This window comes from Rhipicephalus sanguineus, chromosome 11 (genome assembly GCF_013339695.2).
Source record: "Rhipicephalus sanguineus isolate Rsan-2018 chromosome 11, BIME_Rsan_1.4, whole genome shotgun sequence".
In the NCBI taxonomy this organism is placed as follows: domain Eukaryota; kingdom Metazoa; phylum Arthropoda; class Arachnida; order Ixodida; family Ixodidae; genus Rhipicephalus; species Rhipicephalus sanguineus.
In genome coordinates, this window is record NC_051186.1 from 68,000,545 (window position 1) to 68,022,093 (window position 21,549).

Sequence of the window (21,549 nt, forward strand, 5' to 3'; positions counted from 1 at the left end):
GCCTTTCGCATCGCCTTCTCAATCGTTAACCTGGCTTCGCTTCTCGCTGGACATATTGACCGCTCCGCAAGGAAAGGAACATCTGCAACCACTTGCAATGAAAATACATAGCGAAGTACCTACTACGCGTCCATTAGGCAACACACGTCTCTGCGCAGCTGGTGGTGGTGTGATGTAATGAGGGGACCTTTAAACTACGGTTTCGGCGCTTTGTGCTAAGCAACATCCCATGCGTTCAAGTTTAGACTAGCGTTTTTCTCCGAAGCAGTTTGAAGCACTGGCATGGTTTTGTGGTAGAACACGTGCTTGCCACGCAGAAGACCTGGGTTCTATTCCCACTAGAACTGAAGTGTTTATTTTGTTTATCGATTTTTCGCTCTCTGAAAGCGCCGATTTCCCGCTCATAATTAACGACGGCGACGCCGGAATACCGAAATTCTCGATCTCCACAACAAATATTGTAGTTGGTCGAACGGAACTACAGGAATTTGTGTGCTGTAGACTGATGCTAACATCAGAGTATATGACTAAACCAAACACGGAAACAAGTTTGGCCTACTAAGTGGTAAGCACATTTGCAAACCACTTGCAATGAAGAGATAGACAGCGAGGTAAAAAAAAATGTTTTTTTTTTTTGCTGCCAAAGCCGGGCGAAAGTGCTTGAACGTCCAGGCGGCTTCAGCTTTGCCGCGGGACCTCGGCTGCACGGCTTGATGCTTCACGCGGCAAGCGCCGCCTTGATGGCCTTGAGACGGACGAACTTGCCCTTGCCGCAGATGCCTTTGTGGTCATCCATTTCGACGTTGTACACTGCCAGTCCGGTGAAATTCTGGGGCATTACGTTCAGGCGATTGTTCGTCTGTGAAATAACGACATAGTGAATTCACAGTTAAACCTTCCCATCCTCGAAAAATAAAGTTCTCTTCGGAACTTAAGAGGCCGGCTGGAAATAGTTTGCTCTGCTTTTGACAAATGCCATATACCCAAAATCAACTACGTCACATACCCTGTTACTCACGGAAAGCGCCGCCGAAACAAGATTGCTTGAGAACGTTTTGTCACTTCACTCAGTTTGCGTTGAAGCGATAGACCGCACCAAGGTCATTTCACTCAGTTTTCGTTGAATCTATAGACCACACTAATGTCACTTCACTCAGTTTGCGTTAAGCTACAGAGCGCACGAAAGTCCCTTCACTCTGCGTTAAGCTACAGACCGCACGAAGGTCCCTTCACCCTGTTTGCGTTAAGCTACAGACCGAACGAAGCCACGCTTCACGCGGCAAGCGCCGCCTTGATGGCCTTGAGACGGACGAACTTGCCCTTGCCGCAGATGCCTTCACCCTGTTTGCGTTAAGCTACAGACCGAACGAAGCCACGCTTCACGCGGCAAGCGCCGCCTTGATGGCCTTGAGACGGACGAACTTGCCCTTGCCGCAGATGCCTTCACCCTGTTTGCGTTAAGCTACAGACCGAACGAAGCCACGCTTCACGCGGCAAGCGCCGCCTTGATGGCCTTGAGACGGACGAACTTGCCCTTGCCGCAGATGCCTTCACCCTGTTTGCGTTAAGCTACAGACCGAACGAAGCCACGCTTCACGCGGCAAGCGCCGCCTTGATGGCCTTGAGACGGACGAACTTGCCCTTGCCGCAGATGCCTTCACCCTGTTTGCGTTAAGCTACAGACCGAACGAAGCCACGCTTCACGCGGCAAGCGCCGCCTTGATGGCCTTGAGACGGACGAACTTGCCCTTGCCGCAGATGCCTTCACCCTGTTTGCGTTAAGCTACAGACCGAACGAAGCCACGCTTCACGCGGCAAGCGCCGCCTTGATGGCCTTGAGACGGACGAACTTGCCCTTGCCGCAGATGCCTTCACCCTGTTTGCGTTAAGCTACAGACCGAACGAAGCCACGCTTCACGCGGCAAGCGCCGCCTTGATGGCCTTGAGACGGACGAACTTGCCCTTGCCGCAGATGCCTTCACCCTGTTTGCGTTAAGCTACAGACCGAACGAAGCCACGCTTCACGCGGCAAGCGCCGCCTTGATGGCCTTGAGACGGACGAACTTGCCCTTGCCGCAGATGCCTTCACCCTGTTTGCGTTAAGCTACAGACCGAACGAAGCCACGCTTCACGCGGCAAGCGCCGCCTTGATGGCCTTGAGACGGACGAACTTGCCCTTGCCGCAGATGCCTTCACCCTGTTTGCGTTAAGCTACAGACCGAACGAAGCCACGCTTCACGCGGCAAGCGCCGCCTTGATGGCCTTGAGACGGACGAACTTGCCCTTGCCGCAGATGCCTTCACCCTGTTTGCGTTAAGCTACAGACCGAACGAAGCCACGCTTCACGCGGCAAGCGCCGCCTTGATGGCCTTGAGACGGACGAACTTGCCCTTGCCGCAGATGCCTTCACCCTGTTTGCGTTAAGCTACAGACCGAACGAAGCCATGCTTCACGCGGCAAGCGCCGCGTGCTTAGCGAATGCGACAAATGTTTTGTCGCCCAGCGGCTGTCAATTCGTGAGGCGCTAAAGGGTCGTTCACGCTAGAGTTACTGTATATGCTATGTTTAGGTAGCAGAGTTGATCATAGGTCTGGCTAGCAACCACAGCTATGCGGCGAAGACGCACTCGGTTTTCGCATGCGACATGCCTACCGGGTCAGCGATCGACATGTCTGGCGTGTCGAATACCGGTGATGTAACTTTACTGTGAATGACTAGTGCCAATCCAGTTCGCTGCAGCGGCGCCATAGAGGAATACAAGCGGCGTTTGGAAGACAGATGCGCAACTCGCTACCTAAAGGTAGCATATACAGTTAGTTCACACCTGCGACTACCACCGATCGCGCAACTATTTGCGGCTGACGACCAAAAAGCGGCTCAAAGCGACCCATGTTCACACGCCACCCAGAATTCACGTCTCCTCACACGCTGACGTCCTGTTCCTCGAAGCAATGAACGCAATAGCGAAAAATTACGCAGAAAGGCTAGTAGCTTGACATTTGCAGCGCGCTGGTGAAACGCAAAGAAGGACGCACAAAAAGAACACGGGTGTACACAGGACGAGCGCGAAGTAACAAGTGTCAAGTTAAGAAAGGGAAAATAGACAACCACCCATATGTAGCACGAAGCCACAAGGAAATCCATACGGATTTGTCAGAAATAAAGCCTCTTATTCGCCGAAAAATTCGTCCTGGTCCAGCGTTCGAACCCAGGACCAACGCCTTTCCGGGGCGGTCGCTCTACCAATTGAGCTAACCACGAAGCTAGCAATTGGCAGCGCGAGGGTGAATTCATCGACAACTCGAAGCAACTGGACACATTGAAAATCAGTTCTGCGGAATCCCGCAAGGTGGCGGAAGAAAGGAAAAATAGACAAGCGCCCATATGGGTGGTTGTCTATTTTTCCTTTCTTCCCCCACCTTGCGGGATTCCGCAGAACTAATTTTTCAAGTGTCAACTTTGTATTTCACGCTTTTCCTGTTCTTTTCGTGTATTTCACGCTTCTCCTGCGTGTACTTTGTGTATGAACAGCACGCTGCAAGTGTACTACGCGCAAGCAGTCAGCCCCTGAGTGAAGCACTGAGGTCACTTCACTGAGTGAAGTGACCTTTGTGCGTTCTATAGCTTCAACGCAACAGTGAATTTACCTTAGTGCGGTCTATGGCTTCAACGCAAACTGAGTGAAGTGACCTTTGTGCGTTCGTGCAACAGTGAATTTACCTTAGTGCGGTCTATAGCTTTAACGCAAACCGAGTGAAGTGACCTTCGTGCGTTCGTGCAATGAATTTACCTTAGTGCGGTCAATAGCTTCAACGCAAACTGAGTGAAGTGACCTTCGTGCGTTCTATAGCTTCAATGCAAACTTTGCGGTGAAAGCACAACACGTACAAACCACCCCGCATGGGCACCCACGCCCTGTAAGTCAAAGTAAAGGGCGGAGTTTAACTACGGTGAAAGACGAGCAGGTCGAAGACCTTCGAAACGCGCCCTCTGCGTTCTAGCGGGTGATATCGAACAAGTCTCTGCCACGCTGAAGTACCTCAGAGCTATGCGTACCGCCAGCGGTAATAAGGGATGTATATAAATAGCTCGCCGTTAGTATGCTGGAGAATACATGCAGCGTGGCAGAGTATAACGCATCACGCATTCGGCCGTCTAAAACAGTGGGCCAGAAATTTGTCACTTAGAGCCAAACCGCGAAAGTGCGAAAGCCGTGCCAGAAGTCTAAGCTGTTTCTGAAGGTTTTCTTGACACTGTCGTCTGACGAGCATGCGCAGCTTTTTAGTCGCGCGTGTACCTCGTTTTCAACTTCTGTACGTTTTTTCGATGTGCTGGGTGTTCCTGCTTGCATCACGTGTAACTTGAATCGCGTGCGTACCGCGTACACATTGGTACGAGCGCACATAGTTCGCAGTACCGATGCTTGGCTCACCTTCGCCGTGAAAGTGTTTTCAGAATCGAAGAGGGCAAGGAACTTCTTGTGTTCGTCCGTGGCGTACAGGGTGCCGGTATCTTCGCTGTCCTTTTCAGTTTTCATTTTGCACACCTAGAAGCAAAGAAGAACAGCATTTAAGCAGATATACTTACCATGTTATGACGCATAATCATTATACCGCCGATTGCAATACAGAGTGATCACGCGGCGTAGCGAAAGGGAAGCGAGGTGCATACTAGCCTTATGCTTAGGTTCCACGTGCCTAGTTAGGACAAACTAATGTGCGCGCGCGCGCGCGCGCGCACACACACACACACACACACACACACACACACACACACACACACACACACACACACACACACACACACACACACACACACACACACACACACACACACACACACACACACACACACACACACACACACACACACACACACACACACACACACACACACACACACACACACACACGGTCTGCTCTCAATGAGCTAATTTGACTAATTTTGATTGTTGTGACAGTTCTTTGGCGTTTAAGAAAGAAAACTTATTCTCCGATATAATACAACTCTTAAACCGTTACCTCCTTTTTAATCATATTCGGAGTTTTCAGACAGACATTGTTACTTCCGATTGACAAAAAGTAGACCGGAAATCACCGAGCAAGGAGCATATTGCCGCTAGAAGCTAGCGGCATAACTTGTAAGAGCAACCTTGCGCGACGATGCCTTCTTTCTAGTACGCGAACGCACGCAAAGCCCTTTCCTTCCTTTTCCCTAACGAGCCAGAGCGGCGGCAAGGGCGACAGGTCAACAGGTTTATAGCACATTCCTCGTAAGTGTTCTGTTCTGGGAGCAATTGATTTTCGGCGTGACTACTACAACGCCGACGAAGGATAGCCAATACAAGCTACGCTCGGAAACACGATAAACGTTTCGGGATCCGTATACGGGTTCCATGATCACACTAAAGCAGGCAAAAGCGGTAAGTCTATATACGGGATTCATGATCACAGTAAAGCAGGCAAAAGCCGAAAGTCTTTTTTATACTAAAATATGACAGTCAACGGTTGTCATTAGAAGTCAGGTTTCAATCAATTTTGTTGATAGTGTGATGACACTACGTCATATTATAGCCTGAAAAGCGACTCGCGGCTCTTGCGTTCTTTGGTGTGATGATCAAGAAACCTTACGGGTTACGCGACCAGACAAACGACGGTAGCGGCTACTCAGTCTCATGCATTGTTAAATGCGGTATCGATTGCCATCAAGGATTATCACGCATTTTTCATCGATTGTTATTAAGGATTATCCCGCATTGTTCATGGACTGACCGGTGGTGTATGTGGAAGGTTAGTGACATTGTAGCGCTGAAGCAGATTCAGGCAAGAAGAAACTCAAGAAGAATGCACAGGCGAACTCACCGACGAGTAGTCCATGTTGAGGCTGCTCTCGGACATCTCTCGTGCGGCCGCGCCACTCCACGTCTGCTTCATGCGGTACGTCCTGGCGAACATGGCAAAGGATAGCAGAGCATACGTGCCTTCCTTCGCGATGGCCTGCAACGGCTCCTCCAGGTCTTCCTTGATCGCAGCCTGGGTATCAGATCCGAGTGAAATGTTTCATTTGTCACCACATGCAACACGCGATATACATGCTAGCACTGGGTTTAGCTGAAAATACAGTCCCAATAACAGGGCGACTCGGGCTCAGACGACACACTGAACATTGGGCAGTCCCGCATGCGCACACAAACTATGGTCTTCGAAAGCTTTTCATCATCTTCCCTCAACGTTGTGTTGCTGCTTGTGTTTCGCGGGGATGTGGGACTAGTCCAGCTGCTACTACGCAGATTTTATCCTCCCATCCTCGTTATGGTCAATTCAAATAGCGCGCGCTCTTATGGAACTAACACAACTTGATGTCCATCGGCACGGAGTTCCAGACTCGAGGTCTAGCCTGTTGGGTTTGGCACTTGCCGTTGGCACTCGCCGAGAGGCGACTGTCAGCGTTGCTCGTGTTAAGGGGTTTTTGATAGAGGGCAGGAGACAGGACATTCATTCTATCATATGTTACACTGCTGTCTGGAATAGGCAAGTAAGAATAATGAGGTCTCATGAAAAACAGTAATTTTATATTTATACACACTTGCTTAATCTGCTTTCGCGCAGATGGCAATGACGAAGCGGAGAAAGTTTCATGTGTCGTGAATTAATCTGTAGGCGGACCTGAATGTTTGGCTAAGGACAACGTTTTGGAAATATGTATACCGTGTACTCTGCGGTTGACCTCTGAAACGGTATATATCGTGGTAGTCGTGCAACCTGTATCTGCTTTTCATTTCTTGTCTGCTTATCGATGGAAATGAAAGTTCACTCGCCCGCATAAAGTTTTTTCACAGCCACTGGCGTAAACCATGACCCCTTTTCATAACACTAGCAGCGGAGTGTTAGCGCAAGGACATATCCTTGCGCTGGTTTTAAGGGCGACGCATTTTTTTGAGTTCCAGACGGTCCGGACCAAGTACGCACGTCTCTCGTTCGCGCCGTGTGTGCGCATGTGCGTTGGGCATGGCGATAACATGCGGGGTTTCATTATATGGAACGCTATAATTAATTTTTGTGAATTAAGTTCCCACTACGCGACCGCAAGGCAATACGCACACATGCCGTTGCTGATGTTAATTATACCCGCGCGATTTGTAATGTGTCAGCCTCTAAACAAACACTCGTTGCGCAATTCACATGGTGGGACTATTGATGTGATTCTACACTTCTGCCACAAACGCGACTGCTCGCACTATATAACGCCCGCATAGCCCCGGTGCGATTCTGTGGTAGAGCACCTGCTTGTTACGCAGAAGGCCTGCGTTCGATTGCGGCTTAGACCAAAGACTTGCGTTTATCGCGGTGTTTCATTTTTCATAAAAGAACACGCCGATTTATTGCTCACAGCAAATGACGCCTACGCCGGCATTTCTGAGAGACCAGCTCTAACGCTAACGCGCTATGAAAGCTTGTTCTGTAACAAATCAAAATTTGCCGAAGGCATCTCTACGGCTAACTGAAGTGAAACAATGTCTGCCGCACACTCGCATGCCTAGCCAGGCACACACGCCCTCAGCGCGCGTGCGTTCCATACTCACCAGGGAGAGCGCGTTGTGCTCGGACAGGTCCACATCGTCGGGGTTGGGGGCCAGAGGCCAGTGGTCGCCCGAGGGTCCGTAGTTCTCGGTATGCAGCTTGATGATGACAATGGTCAGTTCGGGAAAGTCACTGGCGTTGAAAACGAGAAAACATGACCAGCATAAACGTTCAAAGCGCCCGCTTTTACGTATAATGACGCCGTAAGGAGATAGTTCGAACGCGAATGCGACGTGGTATAGGTTCATAATGAAGGGACAAGTGGGCAGCGTTTGAACGAACACAAAGGACGAGATGAAGACGGGACATGCGCTGTACAGCGCATGTTTTGTCTTCTGCGATTCTGCTGGCGTTTCAGTCGTGCATATCGTTAGGCGCGGCAGATTGCAAGACTGTGGTGGAGGCCCGGAGCAGCATTTCACACTACATTCTCGCTTGCTAGGAATCTCGTTGATAGTGTCTTCACGGGAATCGGGAAAATTAATCGTATATCAGGCAACTCGTATTATCCGTAAAACAAAAAAGTCACGCAATCAAAGCGCACTCGGTGGCACATAATAGCAAAGACATGACACATTATGCGGAGCATTGTTACACGACGCCTGAACGACTGCGAGCGTTTGTGGGTCGTTGAAATGCGATAGCATAAAAAGCACACTTCGTATTATCCGATTTGATGTTAAAACGCGGTATGAAGATAACATTTCTCGTAAGGGAAGCTGGCCCGGAAAAGAAAAACGTACAGGAATGTGGCGAGCTACACGATTATACTCAGTCACCAACTTATTACAATTTAAGAATAAATACAGGCTAAGAATTGATACAGAAAGAGCACTGAAAAAAAATGGAGTATTTGGGGAGTATTTCTGCCACACAGCGATAATCGTCATCCATCTCGCGTACTTTCGTCGCGTTATCACCTCGCTCCCGGCCACGGTGTATTCTTACACCGTGCTCCCGGCACTTCCCGGTCACGAACGGCGCGCGCGGTATCAGCGTGACAGAGCATTCTTGATAGGAATGTGACGAGACCGGGTTTTCAAGAAAGGAAACGCGAGCAAGCCAGATGACGATTATGTTGTGGCAGAAATACTCCCTAAATACTCGATTTTTTCTTAGTGTACGGTTGAGTGGTTAGGTTAGGCTTGCTTTTTTATATCGTTAATTGCTTTTAACTTCACAAGCAACCATATCAAAACGCTTGGATTACAGAACTTACGGTTAAGTGGTTAGGTATTGTTAACCCCTTCAAACTGACAAACTCTGAGTGGCAAGTTGGGCGAGTTGGTAATCGATCCATTACGTAACTGCGTAAAAAACGAACGGTAACACAATAGTAGAGGAAAGCACAAACAGACTCAGACTATCAACTGAAGCTTTATTCTAAGAACAAGGCAATATAGAGGACAGGATAAAAAGCAAGAAAGGGCAAAGGGGGAGGAGGAAAAGCCAAGAAGAACCCATATCAACAAAAACTCGGGGCACATCAACCATAGCACGCCCGTCATACAGGACCAAGATAACATAACTCTTTTTTCATGTAAAGCAACAGAGGGAACACTGACGCAAGACTCAGATTGCTTATGTGCGCGACCTCAACAAGTTCACGCGCTCTTTGATTTTTGTGGCGGAACACAGAAGTGTCACTAAAGAGCGGTGAGCAGCCACATTTATTACAATGCGCTGCTAAATGAAGGCCAGAGGGGCCTTTCAGAGAATTATAATGTTCCCTAAGTCAACATTTAGACATCGTCCAGTTTGGCCCACGTATACACGATTACAGGACAGGGGTATGGAGTAGACAACACTGGTGATACAGGATACATAGTTATGAACATGACTAATATTGCACTTATCCTGCTGCACAATTTGTCGATTCGCCACATGTAGGTCTACCTTGGCACATAAAGTGGATAGCTTGTTCCTGGGAGAAATTACCGCTTGGACGTCATATCGTGATGCGACCTTTTTTAGGTGGTGGGTAAAACCATGCACATATGGAATCGCAACAAATTTTTTGCGCTGCGTCTTCTCTGCCAAGTTGCAACCATCAACGGTACCTTTTTTGATCTTGATCAACTTCTGGCTAATCTTTACCAATACATCCCGGGGGAAGCCAGCGTGACTCAGTTCTTGCACCTGCCCAGAAAAACTGGTTTTAACTAAATGAGTGCAGGATTTCTTCAGCGCAGAACTGAAGCAAGAGCGTGCAATGGCATTTTTTACCAGTTTCGTATGGCCCGATTTGTAGTTCAACACAGGTTTGACAGAACTAGGGGCGTAGAACCAACAGACATGCGTGGGCGAGAACTGCAGCTGTAGATCTAAAAATTGGATGCAATGGTCCTTTAAGCTTTCGGAAGTAAACTTTAGGCCAAGACCAAACTGCTCAAAACTCTTAAGAATACCTGCCGACATATCTTGAGTTCTTTTACGAAAAAAAAATAGTCATCTACAAAACGAAAGACCCTGATTACGGATGCTTGTAAAACCGGTTGGAGTGCCCGATTTTTTAAAATATCAATTAGGACCGGTTCCAGCCTAGACACCTTCCTTTTGCAAGTTTTCCTCTCCTCTTGTGTCACCGTTTTTTGCGCAGTTACATAATGAAACTCTGACAAAACTGTTCGCTTGCACAAAATACGGTTCAGTGGTCAGGTGATTTCGATATCGTCAGCCCTTCCAACCCTACATGCGCATTGTAAAAAGTGCGGCTCGGTGCTTAGGTTAGGTTAGCTTTTATTGTTATGAACTGCTTCCAACAGCAAAAATAACCCAACAAAACACTTGGCTTACAGAAACTACCTGGCTTACAGAAACTACGGTTTAGTGGTTATGTTACGTTAGGCCAGATTAGGTTAGGTTAGGTAGCTATGGGCACATAAGTAGGGCGGCATGACTCACCTGGAAATCTGTTTAGCGGCGTCAAGGATCTTGGGTCCTTTCGATCCATCCCGGAGCGAAAATCCCAGAGCCCTGTGGCTCGTAAGACTCGACGGCTTGCCTTGCAGGAACTCATCGGCTACCTGCAGTGTCGGAACAGAAAAGGGCTCAGCCATAATTTAACATCGTCATCAGCCACACACACACACAATGCGGCGCAGCGGATACCGCGCTTCTCTGCAGAATGATGAATGCCATAGTGGGTGCATCCTTACTTCTCAAAATTACGATTTATGGCGTAGCGGGTACCTTGCAACAGTACGTGTATTCAGGTGCGAATTTTCAAGGGCATAGATATGCAGGGATATCTAATTCTTTTCTCTCGTTATCCACCACCCGCCTTGGTGGCTGGCTCGGCAGTAGGTGTCGCGTTGTTAAGCTCAGAGGACGCTGAGAGTCCACGTCCGCATTTCGATGGAGGTGACATGCAAGGACTCAAAAGCTACATTAGGGCTTTTTACTGCGATAGCTATTATATGGAGAGTTTCGACGGGTTTTTGTAGTCGCCGTCGCCGTCGCCGTCATGTCCCTCCCGTATGAAGTCCAATTGATAAGATCCCCCCACGCTTAGTATGTTCTACCGCGGGTAAAAGCGCGGGTGCGGGGGCGACGAACGCGGCCGAAGCAGAGATCAAGCGAGCCGGCCGATTTCCGTCGCTCGGAGGGTGCATGCGATAACATCACCCCGCTCGGGAGGCCTGCCGTCGAAGCAGACAGGAAACGCCACGCCCGTCTTTAACAACCATGAAAAGACGTGAGAAGGGGGGGGGGTTGTCGCGCGAGCAGCCACTTTGAATTTAAGGGCGTGGTCGCGATCGCTGGGGCGCGCCTATCTCGACAGCCTTTCGATCCATCATAGCTGGCGGCTCGTATACCCTTCTACGTGCTGCGCTCTCAACGCGAAGTGACTATGCGGAGAGCATCTCTCCCTGAAGCGGCTGTATTCTCTTACACCAGCGTTTTGTAGTTACCTGAGATCGGATAGAAAAGAGTTAGCTGCCAGCCTCACTTCGTATAACACTACAAGTTGTTGCTATGGCATTCATTGCTTCGCCCTTGCGGTGAAACTGACTTCTAATGAAATAACAGAACAGGCATGTATATGCATTGGCGCGGCCAAGGAGATGATTTGTGGGGTTCAGACACCCCCCCCCCCCGTTTTTTATTTTTGTATGTGTATATATTCGCGCAAACGTACAAACACAAACATACACGCGAACATGCATAAAGCGGGCCCGCGGACAAGCGAACGGTGACGGCGCACTGCGGGCCAATGGCCGCGACAACGAGGAATCGGGGTGAGGCACCTGACGGCCTCGGCGCGTCGCCGTCCCAAGCAAACCGCTCGCTTTCTCAAATGCATGCGGGAAAAAGCCCTCTTTCGTAAGGAAAAGCTAGCTTCGTGAGGGAAAGCCATCTTTAGGCAAGCGGCATTTAGCGCTGCCCGTTCCCCCTGCCTCTTGCCCCCAACTACACGCCACTGCTGGCAAGCATCCTGGATCTCCGCTGTCTCCCGGCTCGCGGCACGCATTTCCCACCGCATTGCTCATTTATTCTACTTTCCATGAACGCATCGCTGATCATCAGCCCACCCCCCGAATGGGGGCCTTTAAGACTGAAATGAACTGAATGTAGCAGTAGTTTTTTTATGAACTGGCGCTAAAGCATTGTAGTCGGGTTTGGCAGTATAAATTATTTGATAATAGAGCGATCAATGGTAACATGCGCTGTATACTGCCACGCTAGGCAGGCGCCGTCATAGGGCTTAGTTATCCGCCACGGTCGTTTAGTGGGTACGGTGCTCGACTGCTGACCCGAAGATCGCGGGTTCTAATCCCGGCCGCGGCGGCTTAATTTAACTGGAGGCGGAATGATAGAGGCACGTGTACTTAGGTTTAGGTGCCCGTTAAAGAACACCAGATGGTCGAAAATTTCCGGAGCCCTCCAATGCGGCGTCCCTCGTAATCACATCGCGCTAGTTGCGGGGAGTACGCGTTCACCTTGATGTACTGCAAGTCGGTGTCCTTCAGCTTGTCGTAGTCCTCGATGTTCTCGACGTTGAGCATGCCAAAGTGAGACAGTTTGGAGGAGAAAATGTCTCCCATGGCAGCCATCAGCTCGGATTTCTTGTCTTTGACAGCGTCCGCAATTGCCCTGGAGAAAAGGGGAAAAAAGTTTTTCAACGCATCCAGTTGGTCCGCGGACGTTATTAGCATGCCAGCTCTAGTTTGGTGGGGTTATTTCCGAATTACAACGCCATATGCAAGAAAACGCAGCCGGTCAACACTCCAATAAAAAATCTTGGTAGCGAAGTGCCTACCGACACTGACCAGGTCACGTATGGTGACCGTCTTTCTTTTTATTGCGATAGTAATTATATGAACATTCTCGACGGGTTTTTGCCATCGCCGTCATGTCCCGTACGAAGTCCAAATTGATAAGATCCCCCCACGCATCGTATTTTCCACCAGGGGTAAAAGCGCGCGAGCGGGGCCGACGAACGCGACCGAAGCAGAGATCAAACGAGCCGGTTCATTTCCGTCGCTCGGAGGGTGCATGCGAAAACTTCACCCCGCTTGGGAGGCCTGCCGTCGAAGCAGACAGGAAACGCCCCTCCCGTCTTTAACGACCATGAAAAGACGCGAGGTGGGGGGCGTCGCGCGAGCAGGAACTTTGAACTTTGAATCTAAGGCGCGCGCGCTAATTCGTCAGCCATCAAAGCGGGCGGCTCGTATGCCCTTCTAGGTGCTTCGCTCTCAACGCGAAGGGACTATGCGGAGAGCATCTCTCCCTGGAGCGGCCGTATTCTCTGACACCAGCGTTTTGTGGTTACGCGAGAATCTAAGGGCGCGGTCGCGATCGCTGGCGCGCGCGCTAACTCGACAGCCATTAAATCGGGCGGCTCGTATACCCTTCTACGTGCTGCGCTCTCAACGCAAAGGGACTATGCGGAGAACATCTCTCCCTGGAGCGGCCGTATTCTCTGACACCAGCGTTTTGTGGTTACACGAGATCGGATATAGAACAGTGAGCTGGCAGCGTCATTTCGTATAACACTATAATTGGTTGCTATAGCATTCATTGTTTCGGCCTTGCGGTGAAACTGACCTTTGAAATTTTCTGCATTTTTCATTTCTGTCAGTTACAGTGTAACAATGCACTGTACATTATTAGGGTAAGTGGGTAGTGTTGGCAAGAAGACATTTTAATGCCTGACAAGTAATATGCACAGCATTTCACATTAATAGTAACAAAGCAGCCGTAGCTATAAAATTATTATAAACAAAACGTCGCCAGATGAACAGTGTCTTGCTTCGCGTCTTCGAAAAAGTGTTAGAATGCGCTATTATTCCTAGTATTTGAGGCAGGTCTAAAAGTATGAATGTTCGAGAGGCATAATTAACTGCAGCACATACTTTTATTGCTGGGAAGCATAAGGATGTTACTGATTAGCAGGGGCATAGCCATAAATTACTGATAGAAATACTGGCAGCAGGGTCCTTCGTGCTTTTATATTGTGTCAGAGTATAAAAAAAGCCTTTTCTTGCATTTTCAAATAAAAGAAAGGCGCTTAAAATTCAAGGGTATCTTTCATTCCGTTGAGCTTGGAATATTTGAAAAATTTGGTGAAACACAGGGAGAAGAGTGTTTATAAATCTGCGGGCTACTCGCCAAGGCTTTTCTTTCGCGCTTATATGCTAGTAGCCCGCCCAGGACGACAGCAAAACGTCTATATGCCCATTTCCGGGGGCGGGTTGTGTATATGTACACGCCAGTATGCGACAAGGACTGGGGTGAACTCTATCGTGGTTGGCCGTTTCATAGAGTTTCATACAATACTTACTAGAGGGAACTCTGGCGCTAGTGTCTATTGGAGCTGCAACGCATGGCGCTTCAGCCAGCATGGGAATGATGGGTAGTACACGGATTTGTCTAAACATCGTTCTTTCGGCTCCGTTTGGCTCCGCGTCGCCTGCATCCGCTTTGTCGCCAGATTAAATTTTTAACCTCTTTCGCGCATTTAGAAGCTCCAATTAAAATCTGGTCACAAAGTTCACAACGAGATATTCTTTTATCCGAAACACAGCAACGAGTGCGTTCGAAGCCCGCAAGTACGAAGACTAGGCAAATCCGTGTACTACCAATCATTCCCATGGTGGCTGAACGATCGCAGCGCCAGAGTCCCCTCTAGTTAATTTTAGGAAACTATGGGCCATTCCACCTGACCCGCATCCCCCCCATTTAAAGACTGCTGCCCCCTGCAAGCGACGATCATATCTGGTCTATAATGCAGGTGGTTAAACGCAGGCGCAGCGCGTGCTCACCCTGTAGCCATGGAAGTGCCGAAGGACGTCTTTGTGTACTGCTTGGCGGCAGACTTGAGCACGTCAAATGCCGGGCCCCCGTCCCTGGGAACGATAGCCTCCGCATCGTTGTCGTAGGTGACGTCAGTGTAGAAGATGACATCGCACAAACCGTCAGAGGGCACCATAGTTTTCACCACTCCAGATTCTCCGTAGGAGCACACGAGTAGTTTAGGCTTGCCTGCGCGCATAATAAATGCAGGTTAGGTTAGGTCTCGTATGAAAGGCCCCCCGACACCAAAATAAACTTGAGTCGTTTCCTTCGCCTGCATGAATAGACGCATTTATTCGAGCTGGCAGCAACTGGTGACATTGTGATCAGTATGACGCATTTAAAGGGAAGCTGAAATCACTTTGGAGCGTGTGATGACAGTTTGATCCCTGCTGAATTCGAAAAGCGATGTCAGAGCTCTCGAAAGTGAACTAAAATAGCATTTCTTGGCAAAAAACAGCGGCCGCGGCCGCATGGCTTCTCGAGATGCTGACGTCTTTAGTGTGCCCCGTCATCGGCAACCGTAGCACTGTTGAAGCGTAGTCTCTGCGAGTTAGCTCCGGCAAAGGCACTTAGTCGGGGGCCACGGCTGAATATGCGAGAGACGCTTGTTCACGTTGCGCTCGGCTGTTTGTCGTTATGGCAGATATCGTATTCCAGTACAGAAGTTTCAGCTTCTGTATACCAACTTGAGCGTCCGGTACATAAACAGCGCTCTCGCAGTTCACATCAGTGAGCGGCGGGAACCTTCCGTCGGAGTGCAGCGCAGTTCCTCCAAAAGAATTGAAGATTACGTAAGTTTCCACGCCCACACTTTCGGCGCACTTGCGTGAGCGGAGCAACACACGTTGCTCCGCCCACGCTTTTTTTCCCGTAGTTTCCGTAGTTTCTGTAGTTTACGTAGTGTCGTAGTTTCCGTAGTTGTTACAGCTGTTGCTGTAACAACTACGGAAAAAATTACGAAATCGACAATAATGTCGGTACTTGCTAACCACTGTTATAGAGGCACGGGGATCGATACCCCGCACCTCCACCAATTTGTTAAGGTGTTTATTTGACGGCAATCGGCGACAATACGCAGTGGCGACAGGCAAGGCAAAGCGCGGACTCTCGGCGCGAGCGGCGTTCTTTCAGGAAAAAGCCAAAGAGGACGAACCACTAGAAGGCGCTGGAGAAGGCAACTTATTACGCAGTTCCAAGGCTTCGCTACACCACGTAGTTTTACCGAATTTTAAAATCCCTTCAGCTTTCCTTTAATGGCTGCTCGAGCGCTTTGACATTTCAACAAGTTCCGTGAGCATCCTCGACGTCAGATACACAAGTTAAGAAAAATGCTTTGACTCTTGCGATGCGCTTTTGGAGCTCGTAATATACTCTCGTACGGGAGTCGCCGGACCCAGAAGAGAACTAGCATGTCTAAGCGCGTGGAGGGTCCGGACACTCTTCAAGCGAAGCGTGCATTAGCTCACAGGTGTCCTGAAGTTGCAAGTGTCACCGCAAGAAAACCCGGTGCTCGCGAGGGCTAAGAAATGCGGCCCTCAAAGGTCACGCGCCTTATTAATAACCGATGCTCTATATCATGGGCTTATTGGCGATCACGGTTTTCTGACATGGCAGTCACACTTTCGGCGCACTTACGCAGGTGGAGCAAGACTAAACTTCTTGCGTGCATTTAAAAGCTCCTGCTGCAACAACTACGGAAAAAATTACGACATCGTCGACAATAATGTCGGTCCTTGTTTCCCGTTGCGACATTTCATTGTTGCCTGGATATGACGCGTGGCCGTCGTTCTTGCTTGTAGGAACTGAAGTGGGGAACTGAAAAAGTGTGGCGCAGCTAGACACGTGGACGACGGTTTTAATTGCATCGCGCGATGCTGTTGGAAAAGGCTGATCAGGCTGATTTCAACATGGTTTCCGGCTGCTTACAGCAGTGGCCTAGCGAGGAAACTAAGGTTAGGTTAGGTTAGGTTAGTTCATGGACTACTGTGATGCGAATGCAGGGGCAGGCTTGTGTGTCCAGGCTGATTTCAACATGGTTTCCGACCGCTTACAGCAGTGGCCTAGCGAGGAAATTTAAGGTTATGTTAGGTTAGGTTAGTTCATGGACTACTGTGATGCGAATGCAGGGGCAGGCTTGTGTGTCCAGGCTGATTTCAACATGGTTTCCGGCTGCTTACAGCAGTGGCCTAGCGAGGAAATTTAAGGTTATGTTAGGTTAGGTTAGTTCATGGACTACTGCGATGCGAATGCAGGGGCAGGCTTGTGTGTCACGTGTCGTTATGTGGCAGGTGTCCTATGCTAGGCAGATATTTTGGAAATGACACGCTTTGTCAGCTAGGGTGTTACGAGCGTAGCGATATGGGCTTGTTGGTGCATAATGGAAAGGCAGTTTCTTTCGTGGGTGTTGCTTTGTCAGCGAGGATGTTACCCTCGCTGACAAAGCAATACCCGCATACGTCTCCTGTCGTTCGTTTCTGCCTAGCGGCGTACCCACGTGGCCAGCCGTGTTCGATTAAAGCTTGCTGGATGCCGCATCTCTCGGCGCCTTGCGAAACCGATACCGCTACTGGGCAGAAACAGGTGATTTAGTTCGATATTAATTTCTTTTGTAACCGCATTTGGCTTCACGGCACTACCAAAAAATCTTGCAAGGCAGTCGGCTTCACGACAATACGCGAGGATTTGTTTTTATATTTTCCGTCGTTCGTAGTTGGGGGCACGAAGGGGCATATACGGGAGAATATACGGTACTGATGTAAGTGGCGCCTTAACATCCTTATACGCAATTGTGCGTAGTCGTCGGGCGCCGGAGGCCTCTAGTCCGCCTTGGCCCCAGCGTCGGCCTTGTTCAATATCGCGCTCGGCGTGCTTGGGTTGCTGTACGCAGCGGCGGCTTCAGTTCATGTCAGCTTTGTGGAGAACAGCAGGTTTTTCCGTTTGACGGTAGCCACTGCCGTGGTGAGTGGTTCATTAGCTACTCCCTTAGGCGGCCGAATTTTGAAAAAAACTACCCCACTAAGCTAAAGAAGAGGCACTCCGAACGTGCTAAGCGATAAGTAGAGGATATGTAATGCAATTTGAGTAGTTTTTTTGCTATTGATTTGTGAAGATCTGACAAGGCATGGGGGGTGAAAACAGCCTCATTTGCACCCCCCCCCCCCTCTGCCATGGTAGAAGCTCGCCTTGTATTGAAATTGTACGGTGGTGGCGGCGACGTCACACGTGGCGCTTTTCAGGGCACGCGAACCCGAGGTGAAAACTCCCTTTAACGACTGAGCCTTCGCCATTGCGGACCATAGCATCGCCACTAACATAACCGGCGGTGCCATACAGCTTCTGATAAAGTGACAGGCCGCAAGACTTCTTGACCATGGGCGAGGCTCCCAAAAGAATGGGAACCTTCCTTAAAATCCATCGTTGGGTAGCGGTCTAACGAACAAGAAAGAAGAATACGGGACAGGCGCTGGTTTAAAAACTTCGTATGTATAGAGAAAACATACACACACAAGCTTAAGACTGATCAGTGAAAGAATCTTGTTTTGACAGGGACACCACATGGAAGAATGAAGAATGAAGTGTGATAGCAATTGCATAAGTCAGCCGTCAGTCAGTCGTCAGTCGTAAGCTTGTGTGTGGTTTACGTTTTCTATGTATCTATCAATTTTTCTAATAAAATATTTTAGTTAGACCAGCGCTTGTCCTGTCATCATCCATCGTGCCCGCCTTTCAGTCCGACTGCAGTTCCTTGAAGTCGACAAACGATGCCTTAATTCAAAATGTTCTCGTCATAAACCCAGTGTCCACGCACATTGACCAATTTGAGCTCTGCGAGCTGCATAGTTGCGGCGGCCGCCACGAGAGGCCGCGATGTGCCCGCGCTGCAAACTGTAGTACTAGAGTTACGCACAGTATAGAACTACACCAACACGCTCGCGATCACCCGGAAAAGTCAACGTCAAGATTAGGTCATGACGCGCGTTTGCCCCTTTGTCACCCCCCCCCCCTCCCACTGTGTAGCTTTCAGCACGCTCGCCGGTACCAAATGAGAGAGAAAAGGCTTAAAGCGTGCGACAGATCCCTGTAACTCCGCTCGCACTTGGCTTCTTAAACTATGAAAATTTGTAATTTAGCTCATCAGGTAACCGAGCAAGTGACCAACTTACCGACCGCATCTGCGCACTTGCGCGTCACTGCAAGGTGCAGACGAACGCCGGTGAATGTACTGTTTGGACAAAACGCGTGTGCGTTGTGCTCATGCGTATACGTGCCAGTGACGCCATTGGAATTTTGCGATATGGCGCCGACGCCGGCACAGGAAAATGTGCGACACGGGCTCCTTACGACTATCAATTTTTTTAATGTCTCACTCTTCCTTACAGATTGAGAATCACCTATGGGGTGCTGGGCTTTCGGAGGCCGAAACAGATTAAGCGACGTCAAAAACTCTTTCGCGACACCATCCCGTAGGCGCGAAGTCGTAAACCCATTGGTTAATTTGAGCCTTGCGAGCTGCATAATTACCGCGGCCGCCGCGAGAGGCCGCGACAAGTTTCAGGGCCCCTCTAATGTCGTTACGGTCTTGGGCAAAGTGCGCGGTTCGCCGTAAAGAAAACGACTTAGTACGCCTTACTTGGTGCAGCCTTGACAGCGGACATTCCAGCGGTGCGGCGACCCTTGGCGCGACGCCGACGAGTGTTGCTTTTCGCATCCGGGTGCACGGGAATGATCATTGTGTCGTTTGCGGGCAACGTGATTGTGGCCTCTGCTGTGTGGGTTTTGGAATCAAAGAATGCGATCCAATGGAAATCCATCCAAGAGCTTGTTTTGGGCAGCATGAGCTGGGCCTCGGGTTTATCCGGAATCATCGCAGGACTGGGTACGAAAGAAATCTTTTTATACTACCGGAAGCGTAAGCCTGGTAGGACACACACACACACACACACACACACACACACACACACACACACACACACACACACACACACACACACACACACACACACACACACACACACACACACACACACACACACACACACACACACACACACACACTTTTTCGCGTTTGTCAGACAAATCAGGTTATTTTCGCGCGAATGAAGCAGAAACATTGTCGCGATATTGTGACAAATTTGGAGAAAAAAGTAGCATTTTGACCCATATGGCGGTTTAATTTTCGCAATGTAGCGGTCCAAGTAAAAATATGGCTAATACATCGTTGTGTAGAACGCTTTGTTGGTATGACGTATAGTTAATTTTTGCTTTAAGCGAGAAAAACGTTTTCGAACTCAACAAGGGCAAGGCTGAAGTTCGCCCTTGTCTCATTTTCACTGCATAGCACGTCAGCGCAGGATTCCAGCGGGGGCCTTTTCGCAGCGAATAATGCAAGTCACGCAACTGCTTGCCACTTGTATACGACGTCAAAAACGGCAATAGTGCTAAAATTATGGAACGAATTCTCCCTTGGACCATATCAAAGGGCAGGTAATCAATCGCTTCATAGTCCAAAGTGCCAGAATTGTAATTTAGTGGATGATAGAATGTAGATGAAAAAAAAACTCGCGGCTCGATCTGAGTGAGTGAGTTTGAGCGAGTCGACTCACTCAGGCTATGATGGTGATGATGATATATGATGTTTTATGACGAAACCATTTGATGGCCAAAGAGCGCCAGTGCATGAGACGTGATGCTATGATGGGTTCTACATTAAAGATTTCGCCTTCAGGTTCCGCTTCACCTTGGCGTCCATGTTACACGACTGTCAAGTCGCGTATCTAACCCAGAATATTTAAACTGAAAAACAGCAGGAAACAGCAGGAATTTAGCTGTGCAAATGAAGGCAAGCTGAAGTTATGCGCAGTCATGAAGTCACGCGCTCCCGTGTTGCATTATTGATACTGGCAAGTTTTCGCAGAGCGCGAACATAGGGAAATTGGACTGTCCAATTTCCTATTTTAGCGCGCTGCAAAAACATGCCAACCAACTAGCCCAAGCCTCAACACTAATAATGTAATATTGAGCACGTCCGATGTTCGTTTTAGTCGCACTTTTGGCATGCGTGGAACCCTTACAGTTGGTAATGCGACGAAAGGGGCTAGTTGGTTCATGTTGACTTGGTGATGCGCTTACGGTAGGGACACGTTACAAAGTACACAACGTCCTGTTAACACTGTTTCTTGTGTACTTTGTAACGTGTCCCTACCGTAAGCGCATCACCAAGCCTTACACTTGGTTTCACAACGTTGGCGTACTATTAAGTTGTCCGCTTGACTGTGCTGGCTTTTCAGGCTGACTAAATGAAGCTGAAAGAGGGCGTGGTAATGACACTATTTAAACGACCATTACGGTAATAAAGTGCATGTGGTTCCATTTTTTCACAACGCTTCACCGGCACAACGATTGTTATCGCGTGCAGTAGCAAGTGTTGCGGTACAGCTATGGACGCCGCGCCGCTCACCCGCTCACCTCTCGCGAGACGCCGCTAACGCCGCTGTGCCCTCTCTCTCTCGTAGAGCGTCAAAGTTTCTCTCCCGCCTACCGAATCGCTCCCTTCGCCGCTGCCGCCGGCTGCCGCGAAAGCAAACCACCAATGAGCGCCTGCTTTTCCTCTTGCCACGGGCGTCCGTCTGTCGAGGAGAAGCAGGAGAAGCCGCGAGCCGGCAACGAG

The 21,549-nt window shown here is 49.4% G+C and overlaps 1 protein-coding gene across 1 annotated transcript; it reads right to left on the bottom strand.

The window, feature by feature from the left end:
- Window positions 1-619: 619 nt before the first annotated feature.
- Window positions 620-19,663, bottom strand: LOC119373923 (uncharacterized). The gene is made up of 8 exons (XM_037643985.2): window positions 19,513-19,663; window positions 14,849-15,068; window positions 12,524-12,677; window positions 10,485-10,606; window positions 7,583-7,712; window positions 5,862-6,032; window positions 4,433-4,546; window positions 620-859 (listed from the first exon to the last, which is right to left on the bottom strand). Exons 1-8 carry the CDS (start codon window positions 19,610-19,612, stop codon window positions 719-721), a joined length of 1,152 nt encoding a protein of 383 aa, XP_037499913.2. The 5' UTR covers window positions 19,613-19,663; the 3' UTR covers window positions 620-718.
- Between the last annotated feature and the right edge of the window lie 1,886 nt (window positions 19,664-21,549).

What these genes read in the sequence shown, in the direction of transcription:
- LOC119373923 (XM_037643985.2), bottom strand. Translation starts at nt 19,612, where the DNA reads ATGATCATTCCCGTGCACCCGGATGCGAAAAGCAACACTCGTCGGCGT. An exon ending in CGCTGTCAAGGCTGCACCAA is followed by an intron (nt 15,069 to 19,512) that starts GTAAGGCGTACT and finishes TTATGCGCGCAG; the next exon opens with GCAAGCCTAAACTACTCGTG. An exon ending in AGCACAACGCGCTCTCCCTG is followed by an intron (nt 6,033 to 7,582) that starts GTGAGTATGGAA and finishes TCTGATACCCAG; the next exon opens with GCTGCGATCAAGGAAGACCT.